Source organism: Pelophylax lessonae (assembly GCF_965119305.1).
Source record: "Pelophylax lessonae genome assembly, chromosome: 5".
Classification (NCBI taxonomy): domain Eukaryota; kingdom Metazoa; phylum Chordata; class Amphibia; order Anura; family Ranidae; genus Pelophylax; species Pelophylax lessonae.
The window spans coordinates 81,395,001-81,413,676 of NC_138772.1; the positions used below are offsets into that span (position 1 = coordinate 81,395,001).

At 39.5% G+C, this 18,676-nt stretch overlaps 1 protein-coding gene across 1 annotated transcript in view; it reads right to left on the minus strand.

The window, feature by feature from the left end:
* ODAD2 (outer dynein arm docking complex subunit 2) overlaps window positions 1-18,676 on the minus strand; it is a 215,893-nt gene that overhangs the window by 174,844 nt on the left and 22,373 nt on the right. Inside the window, exons 5-9 of the mRNA XM_082259693.1 lie at window positions 17,651-17,757; window positions 15,058-15,194; window positions 14,859-14,975; window positions 9,481-9,698; window positions 5,369-5,497 (exon numbers count right to left, since the gene is read on the minus strand). Coding sequence (XP_082115819.1) covers window positions 5,369-5,497; window positions 9,481-9,698; window positions 14,859-14,975; window positions 15,058-15,194; window positions 17,651-17,757 — 708 coding nt within the window. The remainder of the gene's footprint in view (window positions 1-5,368; window positions 5,498-9,480; window positions 9,699-14,858; window positions 14,976-15,057; window positions 15,195-17,650; window positions 17,758-18,676) is intronic.

The window sequence follows — 18,676 nt, forward strand, 5'->3', positions numbered from 1 at the left end:
ACTAGCTACAGTATGTGCTCATGTTGTACACAGATTAGTCCTGTCAATTTAGGAAGGTGCTCCTAACGACAACTCGTTATGTGTATAAAATGTGCACAGAATCTCTTTCTTCCATTCAAACCTAAACATCATGGGCAAGACCAAAGAGCTGTCAAAGGATAAATTATAAATCAAGTCGCGCTAAACAATAAGAATGGAACAACTAAAGTCCATATAAGTCCATAAATTGGTGCAATCCATGGTTTTCAGACCGACTCCTCATGGATATATGCTTACCAGAAAGGTAAAAATTGAATGCAGGTACTTTATAAATCAAAGGATGCCATGGACAAGATTGTAGACCTGCACAAGGTTGGAATGGGCTTTAAGACCATTAGCAAGAAGCTTGGTGAGAAGGAGTCAGCTTTTGGAGCGATTATTTGCAAATAGAAGAAATACAAAATTACCATCAATCGCCCTCGGTCAGGAGCTCCATATAGTATTTGCCTCATGGGATAAGGATGATCATGAGAAAAGTGAGGGATAAGCCCAGAACTATATGAGAGGAGCTTGTGAATGATCTCAAAGCAGTTGGGACCACAGTCACCAAACAAACCATTGCTAACACAAAACGCCGCCATGGATTGAAATCCTGCAGTGCCGGCAAGGTCCCCCTCCTCAAGAAGGCAAATGTATAGGCCCATCCGAATTTTGCCAATGAACGCCTAAATAATTCAGAGAAGGATTGGGAGAAAGTGCTGTGTTCAGATAAGACCAAAATTGAACTCTTTGGCATTGCCTTGACTCGCGGTGTTTGGAGGAAGAAAAAGCTGACTTTCATCCTAAAAACACTATTCCCTACAGCAAACATGGAGATGGAAACATAATGCTTTGGGGCTGTTTCTCGGCAAAAGGTACAGGCTAAATTTGCCGCATTGAGGCAATGGACGGGGCCATGCATTGTAAAATCTTGGATGAAAACCTTCTTCCCTTAGCCAGAACACTGAAGATGGGTCATGGATGGGTCTTCCAGCATGACAACATACTGCCAAGGCAACAAAGGAGTGGCTCAAAAAGAAGCACATTAAGGTCATGGAGTGGCCTAGCCAATCTCCAGACCTTAATCTTATGGAACATTTATGGAGGGAGCTAAAACTTCGAGTTGTCAAGCGACAGCCAAGAAACCTTTAAGGATTAGAGAAGATCTGTAAAGAAGAGTGGACCAAAATCCCTCCTGAGATGTGTGCAAACCTGGTAACCAACTACAAGAAATGTCTTATCTCTGTGCATCCCTACAAGGATTTCTCCACAAAGTTCTAAGTCATGTTTTGCTTGGGGATCAAATATTTATTCTACTCACTGAACTGTAACTCAATTTATAACATTTGTATTATGATTTTTCTAGATTTTTGGTTGATATTCTGTCTCTATCATTTAAAATACACCTATGATAAAAAAAAATATATAGACCCTTCATTTCTTTGTAAGTGGGCAATCTTACAAAATCTGCAGAGGATCAAATATCTATTTTCCCTACTGTAGAAGTTATAAGGCTGTGAATTGTTTGATTGCTTGCTAAGGTTTTACATAAAGCTTAACAAAACATTGAGTATTCCCTTGTCCAAACACAGGGAAATTACAACTCAAGAGTTTATCTCTTCTTTAAAAAACAGAAACACGCAAAACATTTGGCACTGTGCTGCAATAATACTGTATCTCATCACGCAAAGCCCACGGGATGTACACGAAAAGTCTAATAGGTTTCTCTATCTACAAGCAGCATGGGTGAAGGAATCTCCCTTACTGGCTATTGTATTGTAACAATCAGCAACAGAACTGTCAGAATACCCGAACAGTGACTACATCACATTGGATGCAGTCACAGTTTGGCCAACAAATTTCCACCTGGCCCCTTCAACAAAATGTGATTGAAAAATTGACTTGTGCCAAGCTGGTTGGTGTTGACAGGACCACCTATGGCTCAAATTCAACAGGAATCAGCCTAAATCTGAGCCACAACTGGCAGGCTTTACTTCATTACATTAAATGTATGCAAATAAGGACATTTGACTTTTCTCTGATTTTGTTGATCTGCAGACTTATTCCAGGTCAGTAATATAGCTTATGATATACAGTATTTTTAAAGGGAAGTGCAGCATGCTACGTAATGTTTGGGTATAACACTTCCAGGTATTAATTATCTCCCACAGAGATCACAGTACTCTTTTTGACAAACCCTTCATTTGTTTGTTTTTTTCCCACAGATGAATTGTGCCCACTTTGTTCATGCATTATCCAGTGTCAGCATCTACTTTCTGGATGGAAAGATATCTAAGCAGTTCTTGGCTGGGTTCAAGATTGTCTGACACGGATGACCCTACTACAGTCTTTCACCTTGTGACTTGCTATAAAGTTAAAATCTTTGAGCTTGATCTCTGGGAGAAAAGAGACTGAGGAAAGGTTTCCTCCTGCCTGCAGAAGACTGTGATTGATGACAATCACCTCAGCCTGGCACAGTCACAGACTGGAGCTCAAGAACTGTTTTTCTAATGATAAAAAGTATTATACAGATGGAGCAAATGCTTTCTCAAGACGAGCCATGAGGCTGTTTTAAGCCATATGCACTGCATATCTATTCCTTATAAGAACCCCTTTATTCAAAGCACATGGCTCACAGGGATCTTTCAAGCCCTATCCACTTTGACCACAATATTACCCCATATTTAGCATGATACCTCTTTCGGTGACCTTAACCAATCACCACCCTATCAAACCCCTCTCCCTTCCTTGCTTCCCCAATAACCCCCCTTACCATTTTCTTACTGTCTATAATCTTTCTTTGTCCCACAGCTATTCTTCAGAAATAGAAAGGATATTCCACATGTGGGATATGTTTCTTTATCAAAAATGTCTCTTTAAATGTATTTACACGCTAATTAAGTTGTTACCTGAGCAGGTTAAACAGGAGACTCTTCAAGTGTATCAATCTGTCATGCTGAATTGTTTGTTCCCATGTTTTCTATCCTCAATAAAATGTGATTTTACTAAAAAAGTATAGTATTTGTGTGCACTGTGTCATGTTAGAAATGTATTTATTTCGAAAAGTTAACTTTAACCACTTGACGACCGCTCACATTGAGCACACTGCGGCAAAGTGGCTCGTTATCGTCCAGCGACGTAGACCTACGTCGCGGGACTCCTCCCCTTGTGGGCGGCGCACGCGCGCCACCGGAGGCTCGCTCCCGCTGTATTCAGACACAGCTGGAGTCGGGCCAGGGGAGGAGAGGCGGTGACCACCGCCGCTCTTCCCCGATCGTCAGGGATCGAGTGAGGAAATCCGCCCGCTTATGTAAACAAAGCGGGCGGATCTCCTATGTGACAGGCAGGGGCAGATTACAGGATTCAGCATAGCTGAACCTGCAATCTGTGCCTGTGTCACTCAATCCCCTCCCCCCACACACGTCAGTAAGCACCAGGCAAACAGTTAACCCCTTGATCACAAATAAAGTTAACCCCTTCCCTGCCAGTGTCCTATTACAGTAACAGTACATATTTATAGCATGATTACTGTAGTAATGTCACTGGTACCCCCAAAAGTGTCAAAAATGTCAGTTAGGGGTCCGATCTGTCAGCTGCAAAGTCGCAGTCCCGCAAAAAAAAATCGCAGATCTCCGCCAGATCGCCACCATTACTAGTTTAAAAAAAACAATAACAATAGTAGCTGCGATAACTTTTGCGCAAACCAATCAAAATACGCTTATTGCGATTTTTCTTTACCAAACATATGTAGCAGAAAACAAATTGGCCTAAAATGTTAAAAAAACTTTGATTTTTACATTTTTTTGGGGATAATTTTATATAAAAATATGTGAAAAATATTGTTATTTTTAATTGTCGCTCTTTTTTTGTTTATAGCGCAAAAAGTAAAAATCGCACAGGTAATCAAATACCAGCAAAAGTTTAAGTCTTGTTTAATGTACCGTAATATGGCACTATGTACATTTACTCTTTACTTGGGCCATACCTATAATGGGTATATTTTGATTTTATTCACAGAACCCTTGTCTTTATTCCTGATCTTCTACTTGTTTGAATGTTACCAGATCTTAAGTGGGTGACCCTAAACATTGCATGGGCTATTAAGCTATCAGAGGTGAGATTATCCTGGGATCAAATTATAACTTGCAAAGGTTTGTAAGAGCTAGTTTTCACCAGGTGTATTAGGCTGAATTAATCAGCATTGCTCATCAAAGGGTCAATGCTAGAGCATACAGAAAACAGATGTTCTCTATGTGGCCTTTTTACACTGTACATGTGCGATAATGTTAAGTGGTGCGAGATGTATAAAAATTCAGCATGTCTACTTTTTTACACAGCGCAACTCATGTCATCACATGTCTGTGCATCCCAGCACGCTGTAAAAAAAATGAGGCTTCAAACGTTTTTTCAAATACTCAGCACTGTATTGCAATGTGACAATGCATTGCACAGCCCCTACGCAATGCACACCAGCTTGCATTATATGGGGCATAACGCATGCCCAGTGCTGTGAACAGGCATTATGAAAAATAGACACCAGTAACTGTACACAGACATGCCTGTACTAAACTAAAAAGAAACTGCACTGAACATACCGCACCTTAAAAAGGTATTCAACTTGGTCAAAATAACATTATTTAGTATTGGTAATATGTTTTTTTTTTCTCTCTCCCTTATATTTTTTAACCCTTTGAAGTATCCACTGTCATTGAATGTTTTTCAATTAGTGATAGCTGCAGAGAGCAAAATGTCTAACCATTGTTACACCCATCACAACTTTCTGTTGGACAAATGCAAGTCCTCCCTTAGGATGTAGTTTACTGAGGCTGCTATTAGAACTTCACTCCTTACTTCTTCTATGGACACACACAGCCTGGCTCGGGAGTACACCTGCATGAGTGCCCCCATAGCAAGAAGTTTGCTATGGGGGCACTGAACTTAGAGGAGGAGCAGAGAGCACTGGCGGAGGACCCCGCCTTTACAACAGATTTATTTTCCCATCGGCCAAACACAAATAAGTAAGGCAAACATTGCCCTGGTGACCACTGTGGTGGAAATTCTAACTTTTACAGTTGTCACAAGGACAAGAGGTGAGGGAAAATCTTCAATTGAGAAACCTGTTCTGGTGACAACTGTCTAAAAAGGTATTATCCTGACTTTGGGGGGAGGGGGGTTCGTCTCACATTTTGTTGTGTCACTGAGACATGGGGTGAAGCTAAATAATTCCCATTAAACACAGACAGCAAAAAAAAAAAAAATCCTGGAAAGAGTTTAACATTAACTCATCTTGTAAAATGCCATTGTCCTTCATGAACTTGATGACATTTTAACTAAATAAACTTGCTCCTACCTTTTTAATCCGGATTGCCGCCTTAGTGAAGAAGTCATTAGGTTCGATCTTTTCTTACTCTCAGAGGATGTAGGCTTAACTGCTTTCTGATCTTTTTTGTCTATAGACGTTTCTTCCTTGGTTTTGATTCTGGAAAAATAAATTAAAGTTCTGGAATTCAGAGACCAGCAAAAAAAAATATTTACGTTGAAGTTTCATTTCTCTGCAATTTTTCTTCCTAGAATATTCATGCTTTCGAGATATCAAAACGTTATTTCCAGTTAGTGCCTGCTGAATTAAATGCGTCATGTTGGTGCATTAATGCCATAGCTTTATCTATATAAAGTGGTCTTACATTTCATTATAACACGATTCCAAAAAGAAACATCTAAGCTGCCTGGATAATGAGATTCTAAACATCAGAGGGATTGGCTAACTGAAGAGTATGAGCTGCCCATAATAAAGAAGGAATAATTTACTATGGACTATGACATATTCTATATACAAGACAATTCACAAAGCATAAACTAAAATAGAAAGTTCTATTGAAGAAAAAAAGTTTTGTATATTTGAAAGATATGCTGGTGAAACCTTTTTTTGTGGTCAAAAAAAAAAAAAAAATTCTACAACAGTGGTATAGGTTCCTGGGGATCCTAGAGAACTTTCTTCTCATACCTTAAAGTATTACCAAACCCACAACAGTAAAATCAGTCTGTATATGCAGTAACGCATGCTTGTCACACTCACTGTGAAACCTAAGGGGTTAACCCCTTGAAAACTAGGTCTTTTGCTGACACTTTTTGCTTACAAGTTAAAATTTGCATTTTTTGCTAAAAAATTACTGAGAAGCCCCAAACATTATATATATATATATATATATATATATATATATATATATATATATATATACAGTATCTCACAAAAGTGAGTACACCCCTAACATTTTTGTGTATATTATATATTTTCATGTGACAACACTGAAGAAATGACACTTTGTTACAATGTGAAGTAGTAAGTGTACATCTTGTATACCAGTGTAAATTTGCTGCCCCCTCAAAATAACTCAACACACAGCTGTTAATGTCTAAACCGCTGGCAACAAAAGTGAGAACACCCCTAAGTCAAAATGTCCAAATTGAGCCCAAAGTGTCAATATTTTGTGTGGCCACCATTATTTGCCAGCACTGTCTTAACAAGGCAGTGGTCATCTTGGAGGTGTGTTTGGGGTCGTTATCATGTTGGAATACTGCCCTGCGACAAAGTCTCGGAAGGGAGGGGATCATGCTCTGCTTCAGTATGTCACAGTACATGTTGGCATTCATGGTTCACTCAATGAACTGTAGCTCCCCAGTGCCGGCAGCACTCATGCAGCCCCAGACCATAACACTCCCACCACCATGCTTGACTGTCTTTGTACTCCTCACCTGGTTGTCGCCACAAACGCTTGACACCATCTGAACCAAATAAGTTTATCTTGGTCTCATCAGACCACAGGAAATGGTTACAGTAACCCATGTCCTTAGTCTGCTTGTCTTCAGTAAACTGTTTGCGGCCTTTCTTGTACATCATCTTTAGAAGAGGCTTCCTTCTGGGATGACAGCCATGCAGACCGATTTGCTGCAGTGTGCAGCATATGATCTGAGCACTGACAGGCTGATCCCTCACCCCTTCAACCTCTGCAGCAATGCTGGCAGCACTCAGTTGTCTATTTCCCAAAGACAACCTCTGGATATGCGTGCACTCAACTTCTTTGGTCGACCATGGCGAGGCCTGTTCTGAGTGGACCCTGTCCTGTTAAACCTCTGTATGGTCTTGGCCATCGTGCTACAGCTCAGTTTCAGGGTCTTGGCAATTTTCTTATAACCTAGCCCAGTGATGGTGAACCTTGGCACCCCAGATGTTTTGGAACTACATTTCCCATGATGCTCATGCACTCTGCAGTGTAGTTGAGCATCATGGGAAATGTAGTTCCAAAACATCTGGGGTGCCAAGGTTCGCCATCACTGGCCTAGGCCATCTTTATGTAGAGCAACAATTTTTTTTCACATCCTTAGGGGGTTCTTTCCCATGAGGTGCCATGTTGAACTTCAAGTGACCAGTATGAGAGAATGAGAGCGATAACACCAAATTTAACACACCAGCTCCCCATTTACACCTGAGACCTTGTAACACAAACAAGTCACATTTTTTTTTAAAGCTGAGACCCTAGAGGGTGGTTGGTGCAACATTTTATGTTACACTCTATTTACTCAGCAGTCTTTGAAAAGCAAATTTTTTGGAAATAATATACTTTCATGAAAAAAAAAACCAATACAGTTAACCACATTTTTTGTATAATGTGAAAGATGATGTTACACCGAGTAAACAGATACCTAACATGTCATGTTTTAAAATTGTGCACAAACTATGGTACTTAAAAATCTCCAAAAGCGATGCATTTAAAATTTTTAATGGTTACCAGTTTATAGTTACAGAGGAGTTCCTGTGCTAGAATTATTGCTCACGCTCTAATGAACACAGCGATATTTCACATGTGTGGTTTGAACACTGTTTACGTTTGCAGGCGCGACTTACGTATGTGTTTGCTTCTGCACACAAGCACGGAGGGATGGGGCACTTTAATTTTTTTTTCCTATTCATTTTACTTTATATTTTTTATTTTTACACTATTTCTTTAAAAAAAAAAAATGTTATGGCTTTTTTTTGCTGTTACAAGGAATGTAAACATCCCTTGTGACAGCAATAGGCAGTGACAGGTACTCTATAAAACCACAAACCCCTCCTCTGCACCTGAAGTATTCAGAACGTCAAAATCTGCATTTTTGAATACTTTCTATTTTTTAAAACTGGTGCCTTTAAGACTCTGGAAGTGATGTTGCTGTGCAGGTTACTACATCAGAGACCTTATCAAAGCTGATTCTGGCTTTGTTTGGGTCTCCAGCCAGCCGGCGGTCTTGTTGGCTGGTCACTTGGGCATTGGTTGTTATTACAAGAAAGCTGACTGCAGGCATCATCCTAGCATAATCCCTTGAAGTAGAAGGCTGCATATTTGCGTTATGTTGGCATCAAAGAGTTAATCCTCTGCATTGTCTAAAAAGGCTGTTTGATCCTGTCTTCTCTGATCCTCCCCTTTTTTCCTCTGTCCCCAAACCATCTCCTGATCAGACAGAGCCCTTGGAGTCACTCTGCTCAGTTGGGTTTGCATTGCTAGAAAGTCTTTTTCTTGGGAGGGTGCATGTGATCGGCACAGGGCCAATCAGCACTGTCTAGACAGAGGGTTAGGGGTCCTGCAGCCTCATTGGACAGTCAGAGTAGAATGAAAATTTCTCCTACAAGTTTTAACCAGACACTGATGAAAGTCACAAGATTGCTATATACTGCTGATGAGAAAAGGTATTTAGCAGTTTATATTTACTAAAACTATTGCATTTCCATGTTCTGTGTAATGTGGGAGACCAGATATAGTGAATGCAGCGACCTGGGTTTAGTAACACAGGTTTTCATACAGAGTTGCTGGCCTCAAGCTACTCAAAGTCTAACTCTGGGCACCTTAACTTCAAGTCTTTCTGTTTTTTTACCTATGCTTACAGGACGCTTGTGCCAAGTCAAATTCAGGTAATTACGCTGGCTAAATTATAAAAAAATATTATTGAACACAGATTTGCATGAAGATTTGTCTTTTTTATGTACCTGGAGTTCAGATTTTGCTCATCCACAAGAAACATTTTAACTATATTCACCAAGACTGAGCTACACAAAGGATTGAGTACCAATGTTCTTCAGATGTACAGAATTATATGGCAATGAAATCTCTAACTGTGGGTTTACAGTGTATTTTATTACTTTTTAAAGAATCCAGTTCTTTTTAATTTTTCATTCTTATTAGATTAGTGAATTGTAACTTCCACGTAAATCAAGACTGAATTTAATAATGTTTTCTGTCTGTCCTCTTTACTCGTATGTACAAAGGCACACAATCTTCAATTCTTCTGAGGTTTCCAGTGAATTTTTTCCATTTACAAAATTACCACAACTAACTAAAATAATTTGGCCTCTGTGTATATTTCTAGTTAATTTCAAATGTCCATAAACTATGTGAATTGCAGTGTATGAGAATTGAAAAGACAACATACTCTTGGTGACCATTAAGAGGCAGGTTCTTCCATTTCAGAGACGGCTCTAATTTGGTCTTGTTAGTCTTGCTTTTTACAAAGGAATGCCTTGTCTTCTCCTGTGCTTTCTTCTCTGGATACTCATTAGACCAATGGTTTTGGCTCGGTTCCTCTGCTTCAACTACATCCACATGCTCAGTCTTTTCAGCCACCAATGGAGCTTCAAACAATGTAAAGTCCTATAAACAGACAATGGAACTCTGTCAATCTATCTTGATATTACAGAATAGACTCATAAGATTTACAGCAAACAATAAGGCTTGTACACCAAAAAATGAAAACAAGCAGTAGTCATTTGGAAGTGAAGGTTTACTTTGAAAGCCTGTCAAAATTTGCATCAATTTACTAACAATATACAATTTTCAGTCTTCAACTAGTCATAGATGGGCATATATACTGATACTGTATATGCAAGAATGACAGAAGGTAATGTGCCTGTCCTTGAGCTTGCCATTGGGACCCAACATGATCCTTTCTTTATTCATTCTGTTTACAGTACTGTGCAAAAGTTGTAGGCAGGTGTGAAAAAATGTTGTATATTAAGAATGCTTTCAGAAATAGAAGTGTTAATAGTTTATTTATTTTTTTATCAATAAGAAAGTGGAAAGTAAATGAACAGAAGATAATCCCAATCAAATCAATATTTTTTTTGTGTCCAACCTTTGCCTTCAAAACAGTATCAATTCTTCAAAACTTCTAGGTGCACTAGCACACCGTTTTTGAAGGAACTTGGCAGGTAGATTGTTCCAAACATCTTAGAGAACAAGCCACGGATTGTCTATGGATGTAGGCTTCCTCACAACCTTCTGTCTCTTCATGTAATCCCAGACAGACTTGATGATGTTAAAATCAGGGCTCTGTGGGGACCAAAGTACTACCTCCAGGGCTTCTTGTTCTTCTTCACTCTGAATATAGTTTTTAATAACATTGGCTGTTTGTTTGGGGTCACTGTCCACCTACTGAAAATACATTTGGGACCAACTCCTTGATAGTATGGCATGATGGATAAATATCTGCCTGTATTCTCAGCATTGAGGACACCATTGATCTTGACCATGACCAAATATCCAACTCCATTTGCAGAAATGCTGCCCCAAACTTGCAAGGAACCTCCACTATACTTCACTGTTGCCTGCAGACACTCATTATTGTATCGCTCTCCAGCCCTTTGCCAACAAACTGCCTTTTGCTACAGCCAAATATTTCACATTTTGACTCATCAATCCAGAGCACCTGCTGCCATTTTTCTGCACCCCAGTTCCTATGTTTTTGTGCATAGGACGTAAAAAAAAAAAAGAAACGCCAAGTGACTCAACTATGCACGAAAACATAGAAACTGGGGTGCAGAAAAAATGAAAGCAGATGTTCTGGACTGATGAGCCAAAATATGAAATACTTGGCTGTAGCAGGAGGCGGTTTGTTTGCCCAAGGGCTGGAGAGCAGTACAATGAGTGTATGCAGGCAACAGTAAAGCATGGTGGACATTCCTTGCAAGTTTGGGGCTGCATTTCGGCAAATGGAGTTGGAGATTTGGTCAGGATAGAGTCCTAGAAATGATGATTTGGCCCCCACAGAGCCCTGGTCTCAACATCATGGAGTCTGGGATTACATAAAGAGACAGAAGGATTTGAAGCAGTCTACATCCACAGAAGATCAGTGGTTAGTTCTCCTAGATGTTTGGAACAACCTACTCGCAGAGTTCCTTCAAAAATTGTGTGCAAGTGTACCCAGAGGAATTGATGCCGTTTTGAAGGCAAAGTGTGGTCACACAAAATATTGATTTGATTTGGATTTCTCTTCTGTTCATTTACTGTCCATTTTGTTAATGGATAAAAATGAAATATTAACACTTCTTTTTCTGAAAGCATTCTTAATTTACAGCATTTTTTCACACCTTTCCAAAACCTTTGCATAGTACTGTACATCACAGAAAAAACAATCAGCCAACAAATTGCCAACAAGTTGTAAAATTGTGATAACTATTATATGATGATCAGAAATGCTTATTATTACATATCTAGATTGCCAGATCTAAGGATCCTCAAAACAGCTCACGGTTTCTCTAATGCTGTAAGTACTCAATGAAATTCACTTCCCCAAAGAGTCTAACTGATTATTAGGCTTAAAGTACACACTTAAAGTGCACCTAAACTAAAACAAACATTTAAATACAGCTTGTCAGTGCTTAGATGTGAAGGCTGCATAAAGGTTTCATGCCAGTAACACACTTCCTGTGTGAAGTTCCTTGCGTTGTCACCCTAGCCTGCTCTTTTTGGACCGCAAAAATTTCCTCATCCATTGCATAAGAAGGAGTTGTTTTCGTAAATCAGAGTATACTGTAGCTTGAAAAGCTAATAAGAATGCTTGAGGAGTCGTTGGATTTCTATCAGGATCAACAGTTTTTTTTCTGTATTTGCTGAAAATGTAACTAGTCCAAAAAAAAAAAAAGAACACCACCAGCCCACATTTAAGAACTGGTTACCCCAAAGATATTAACATTTTTTAGTTCTTGGGTTTAGAGATCCTTTAAACTTTTAACTGTACCTTTAAAACACATTTTTATGTCTGCACAGCAGCCGCCACTCCAGCCATTGCCTGGGTATATCCTGTCTAGTTATTTGCAAACATATCTTCCCATGAAGAGCCGAAAACAAATGATTTTGTCCTAAACAAAAAGCGTATGAATCTTAAAGTGTTACTAAACTCAGGGGCCTGCATTCGCTATATCACAGAGCATGGAAATGCAATTATTTTAGTAAATATAAACTGCTAAATACCTTTTTTCATCAGCAGTTAGAGCAGTTTTGTGACTTTTATCAGCGTCTGGTTAAAGCTTGTAGGAGGAGTTTTCATTCTCCCCTGGCTGCCCCATGAGGCTGCAGGACCCCTGACCCTCTGTCTGGACAGTGTTGATTGGCCCTGTGCTGATCCCATTCACAAGAAAAACCAAACTGAGCATGTACAGCTTGTCCCCTGACTCTGTTCTATCAGGATATGCATTAGTGACAGTGGAAGAAAAAGGGGGGGGGGGGGCTGAAGCAAACAGCCTTTTTACACAATGCAGAGGATTAACCCCTTAGGTTCCACAGTAAGTGTAACAAGCATGCTTTACTGCATATACAGACTGATTTTACTGTTGTGAGTTTAGTAACACTTTCAGGATACCAACCTACTGTTAACTAATGTCATTAAACATGTTAAAATTTGGAGGTACAGAAAACCCATTTGTCAATCAAGGTTTTAATTATCTGTAAAATGAATTATAGACACAACCAGCAGCAAAATGTTTTAATTCTTCCCCACTCCTTTTAAAAGTTTTCCACCATAAGTGGATATTTCTGTCAGGGGACAAAGCCTGATAGCAAGATAATTGCTATAATAATTGTTCTTCAACACATATCAGTTGTGTCAAGTTAAGACATTTTGCTGTGTTCTCCTCTGTAGAAACCCCTCAGCACACTGTATGTCTTGTCATAGATATATTACGTTATAGGTTTGTTTAAGTGCTGGAAATTTCATTGTACAAGTGCAAAATCAGCACCAAGATTATGGCTACGGTAATGTTATACCCGGGGATTAAATAATATATGTAGGGGGTTAGGGTGAGCAGTAAGAATTAGGAGTTTAGTTACAGTTTGAGTTTCTATTTTTCAGGTTGAGGGGTTGTGCTGAGATTAAGGTTGGGGTAAATTAAGTTTTTTGAGTATTTTTTCTGCAAAGAAACTTCATATGCAACATATGTGCCAAAAACAATGGCAAAGAAAATGTATTCAAGTGCATTCTATCATTGCCAAAACTTTAGATGCCAAAACCCTTTAAACCCTTTGCACCAATACTTCCATGCCAAAAACAACCATTATCAAGAAGCCGAAAATTCGACATACCATCTTAAATGCAATTGCTCTAGTGAGACCAGCGCCAGCTTAAGTAAACCTATTGCTTAAATAGGAATAGGAAATATGAATAAAGTAAATGAACTACAGTATATGCACATTCATTTTATGTAGACTCCTGCTTCTGAACTATTGGTAACATGATTTATTTATTTATCCAACCAGTTATACTGAACAACTGTTTTGAAGAGTACCGTATATATTGGTGAATGTTCTAGATCAGTGTTTCTCAACCTTTTTAACAGTCAAGGCACCCTTTAAAAATCATGGAAATCTCGAGGCACCCTTTGAAAATTATGGACAGTCTCAAGGGACCCCACTCTAAAATGTAAAAACTATTTCAATAGTTTTACATAATGTAGCAACATTCAAACACGTACAACACCCAACATTAGATGGAATTTATTCTTCCAAAGCAGGTACACTTTTGCAAACTGGTCCTGACTAGTACTCTAATGTTTCTCTTTTTACTCAGTTTTTCTCCATCATTCAGCTAATGTGACTCCATTGCTGATGGAGAGGGGTGGGAGAGGAAGGTACATGGATGCTGTGCAGGCGACTGGCATTTTCCATATCAACTGATGATGCCATTGGTCATTAGGACGCCGGCAGCTAGAAGGTTGCAATGGTGAACAATAAAAACCTGTGGCTTTTTGTAACTAAAAGGCAGGCCTCATCCACACGCTTGCTTGTATACAATTTATTGGCAATTTTAAGGCATTTTACTAAGGCACCCCTGAAGAAACCTCAGGGCACCCCAGGGTGCCTGGACACCCTGGTTGAAAAATGCTGTTCTAGATGACTAATAGCTATGTCCTATAAACAATTGTTCAGAGAGAAGTACAGGCAACAGGCACACACACACAAAACAGAAACCTTTTGGGTCAATTTAACGTCTGTTTAATGTAGCAAAATCAGTGGAAATTATTTTTGCTGGGTGGCCAAAGGGTATCTTCACTCTGTACATCTTGTCTTTGCACTGTTTTATTAGATACACCGATATGGATTTCACTAACTGGCCACCACTGCAGTGCAGAAGCAACCTAAAAGAAATCTGCCATTTAAAAAAGTGCTATGCCTCTGCCACATCCTCTGTACTTTTCAATACAATAGGCAATTTGTCTTTGAACTATAGAAAGGTACATACTGCAAGGGGGAAATGGAAGAGCTGAAAATCAAGATTTGCATATTGAACAGTCTGGATTGGGGGTTCATGCAGTGCACAGAATAAAATATGTCGGGAAAAGTATAGGCACTTGGGGTTGCCTTCTATTAAACTCTTATGACAGCTTTGGAACTTTAGGTGACTTGAAGTATAAGGCGTGCATGAAGAGGATAATAGCAGTAATAGCAGGCTGTAATCTCAGACACCTCAGCTGCAAAACAACATCTTTACAAACTGTCATAATGTATCAAGAGAAAAATCCCTCTTAAAGGACACTTTACCTGCTTACTGATATTTCCTGCAAACCGCGGTGATTTATCCTTCAACAGGGATATGAGATCTTTATAAATTTCACTCTTTCTGTCATAGTTAATTTCATCCTTATCCTTCATTTTACCCTGCAAAACGAGTAACATGAGGAGGTGAGAGAACAGCTCATACAGCCATATTTTTCACTCCCAAAGAGAGATGCACACTTACCCCATTTATGAAAGCACCTGCAGTGCTGCATGTCACACAGAATGGATCGGTGTCATGTGGCGTTATCATTAAATAGCAGATTTCCCCATGAACCTGCCGCCATGGTGGAGTATGGCACCCATTAGAGAACTCATAATCTAGAAAGAAAGTACAATGCAATTAAAGAACTGGCAAAAACACTGATCTCAAAACTCCGTACAGTAGCTTACACTTCATCGCAGAACTACTGTATAGACTTCAGTTTCTAGGACATCTAAGATGTCTTTCACTGTATAAATATTATTGTTAAATTGATTGTCTTGTGTTTCTGCGTTTCAGCAATCGCATTACAAAACACATAAATGTGAACCTAGTCTTAGGCTTTTTTAGGACCTCCGAGGACAGGCTCTCATGCAGGCATGATCAGTTGGCCATCAGGGTTAGATGATTACAGAACTGACTTTACTAATGGGGCTTTTCCACTGCATGGAACTGAACGGCTCGGCTCGCTTTTGTGCTTTTCCACTGCTGGTACCGCATGGTATGGTGTTGGAACGGTTCGGTACGGTACGGCGACGCTTTTCCACTACATGGAACTGAACAGTACGGCTCTCTAAAACAGTACCTACTCGATTGTGGTTTCAAGAGGTACCATACCCGGTACCATATCCCACAATCCTTTGCATGCAGTCACTACTAGCCACTGATTGGTCAGAGAATCGTTATTATCCCACCCACTTACTTTAGTACTACTTTAGTGGAAAAGCAAACCATACCAAACTGTACTGAACCGTTCCAACACCGTACCATGCGGTACCAGCAGTGGAAACCCAAACCGGCCCAAGCAGTGCCAAGCAGGGCCAAGCAGGGCCGAGTAGAGCCGAGCCGGTACTTGCAGTGGAAAAGTGCCATAATTCATGTTTGTGAAGAGAGAAGAGGTAGATTGCGCAGACAAGTAAGCTGATGTTGACTTTATGAGAAGCATAAAAGCAAATGGTACTGGTAATTTAACTTGTTCAGTCAGTTCTGCCTACCACAAGCTGCCAGTCGAGAGCATCAGGAATGTCTTTGGGTACTAAAAAAAAAAAACAGGGGTTGGTTTACTAAAACTGGAGAGTGCAAAATCTGGAGCAGCTTTGCAGAGAAACCAATCAGCTTCCAGGTTTTTTTTTGTCAAAGCTTAATTGAACAAGCTGAAGATAAAAGCTGATTGGGTACCATTCTCTCTCTCCAGTTTTAGTAAATCAACCCATCAATAAACATATTGTATTTTGATGACTGTATTCAGTATAATAATTTTTAATTAACATGATTTTACTTAGATTATTGTACACATGTGCTTGCTGACCAAGCTTTTCAGCAAAAGTGATATTGGTTGAGAAAAACGACAACACTTTTTAGGGTGAATTTAAGTGGAACTAAGGCTTTGTTTAGACTTGCAGTTGGGAAGGCGGCAAAAATTCATGAATTTGCTGCGTTTTTGCCTACGTCAGACTGTTGGAATTAAGGTATTTGTGTTTTGAATTCTGTTTTAACATTTACCTTTTATTCACATGGAATAAATCTTCCTAAAAACTGTTAATTCTATTGCTCAAGCATCCCTAGAAGTGTTACAGCTTGTCTTAACTCCTGTCATTGTTAGGCTACGGGTTGGCTTTCCATTAAAAGGGATAAAGAGCTTGCAAACATAAAACTGAGGGAAAGGGCTGTGGGTAACCAGGTAGGCCACATAGTGAACATCTCAAAGGAACAAGGTGGAAGATATGTATGAGCCATAATTGTTAGGAGAAGGAAGGGGATGCACAAGCATAAGGGCACTAACAGTATATTTTAAAATTAGGAGGCTTCTGTTGCAAATATATGTTGAATCATTTTTTTAGGCTACATAATATAACTTAAAATAAGATTTGTAAGTGATGAAAATTATTTTTGTCGGTCTACATATGATTGTTTAGTGGCACCTTTAAGGTCTCATGTGGTAAAAGGCAAACCTATAGTCAATTTTTTTTTCTTTTTTTACCGAAGCAGGAGTTCTTCAGATTGATACAACTTGGAAAAGATGCTACAATGCAGATCTGTAAATAAATCTAATTAAAGAGGAATTAAAGTAAAAAAAAAAAACGAGAAAAAAAAGCCCTGTAAAGAGAAAGGCATAATGAGCTAGTATGCATCGCATACTAGCTCATTATGTAGTACTTACCTTAAAACGAAGACCCCCGCCGTGCCGCCACCTCAGCGACAGGACGGCGACATGTCCTGCCGTCCCGCTTCCGGGTTCGCGTCCTCCTGCCATCTGATTGGCCGGAGGCGCGATTACATCACTCCCGTGCATGCGCGCGGGAGCCGCCGTTCACGGCACTGAGCTCTGAAGGAACGGCACGGGTGGCCGTTCCCTCAGAGCGCCTGCGCCGATGACGTCATCGGCAGTTTGCGCTGTAAATATCTCCTAAACGGTGCAAGTTTGGGAGATATTTATAGCACCTATAGGTAAGCCTTAATATAGGCTTACCTATAGGTAAAAGTTATACAAGAGGGTTTACAACCTCTTTAAAACAAATCAACTTTATATGCTAATATGTTTTATAAAGCTAAATTAAATACATATTTTACAAACCTGATGTGTACTCTATTGATTTCAACACAGATCTTTCCTCATTTTTGCAGAAACGTTGAATTAAATCAATCTCATTCTTCACTGTAGCAGGAGTAACTTTTACTTCTCTAAAAGAAAAATCGACAGACAATGATCGCTCAGATAACAAAAATATATTGGTGCTGCACCAACTTGCACTACCTTAATTAGTGATTGACCGATATCGTTTTTTACCGCCGATACCGATATTTTGGTCATCAGGTATCGGTATCGGCATCGGCCAATATCTGCCGATATTTATGGACATTAAAACATTTTTTTTTTTTATTTAATGTCTACAGGTACTGTGCTGGAGGGATCTGGGGGTCTAAAAGACCCCAAACCCCTCCTCTGCACTTAAGCATTCAAAACACAATTGGATCCAATAGGGCTGTATTGCCCTACCTTTGGCCCTTTGGAATATGATGTGCAGCCTTTGGACCTCAGCAGTCTGTAGTGGGAACATAGATTAGGGTAATAGCAGTGATCTCTACTAGCCTCATGTAATGTTCCCAGTTTCATATTGTCTTCTGCAGAATATCCCCAACTAAAAAATATAGCATGTCCACACTCTCTGATCCTCATTTCCTCTATTAGATCTGCAGTTTCTGACAGTCCTTCCAAGCATTATATATACTGAACATTACGTGCGGCCCATTGGTGATGCCGGGTTGCATTTGAGGCCCCCTTTAGTTTATAGGTTGAGAACCACTACTATAGGGCAACATGAACACATAGCCAGGTCAGTAGCATGCTTCTTCTTGTCTCACACTAAGGCTGCATTCACACCTGAGTGTAATGTCTTTTGAGTATTTTATCGCACGTTTTTATGCGCGATTTTGGTGCATTTTTATTAGCATTTTTTAGCTTTTCCATTAGCTTTTATTTCTTTTTTATTATTATTATTCATTTTTTTTCTTAGGGTAAGGGGTTAAGGTTAGGGTTAGGATTAGGAGTTAGGGTTGAAGTTAGGATTAGGAGTTAGGGTTATATAGTATTTATTTTTCG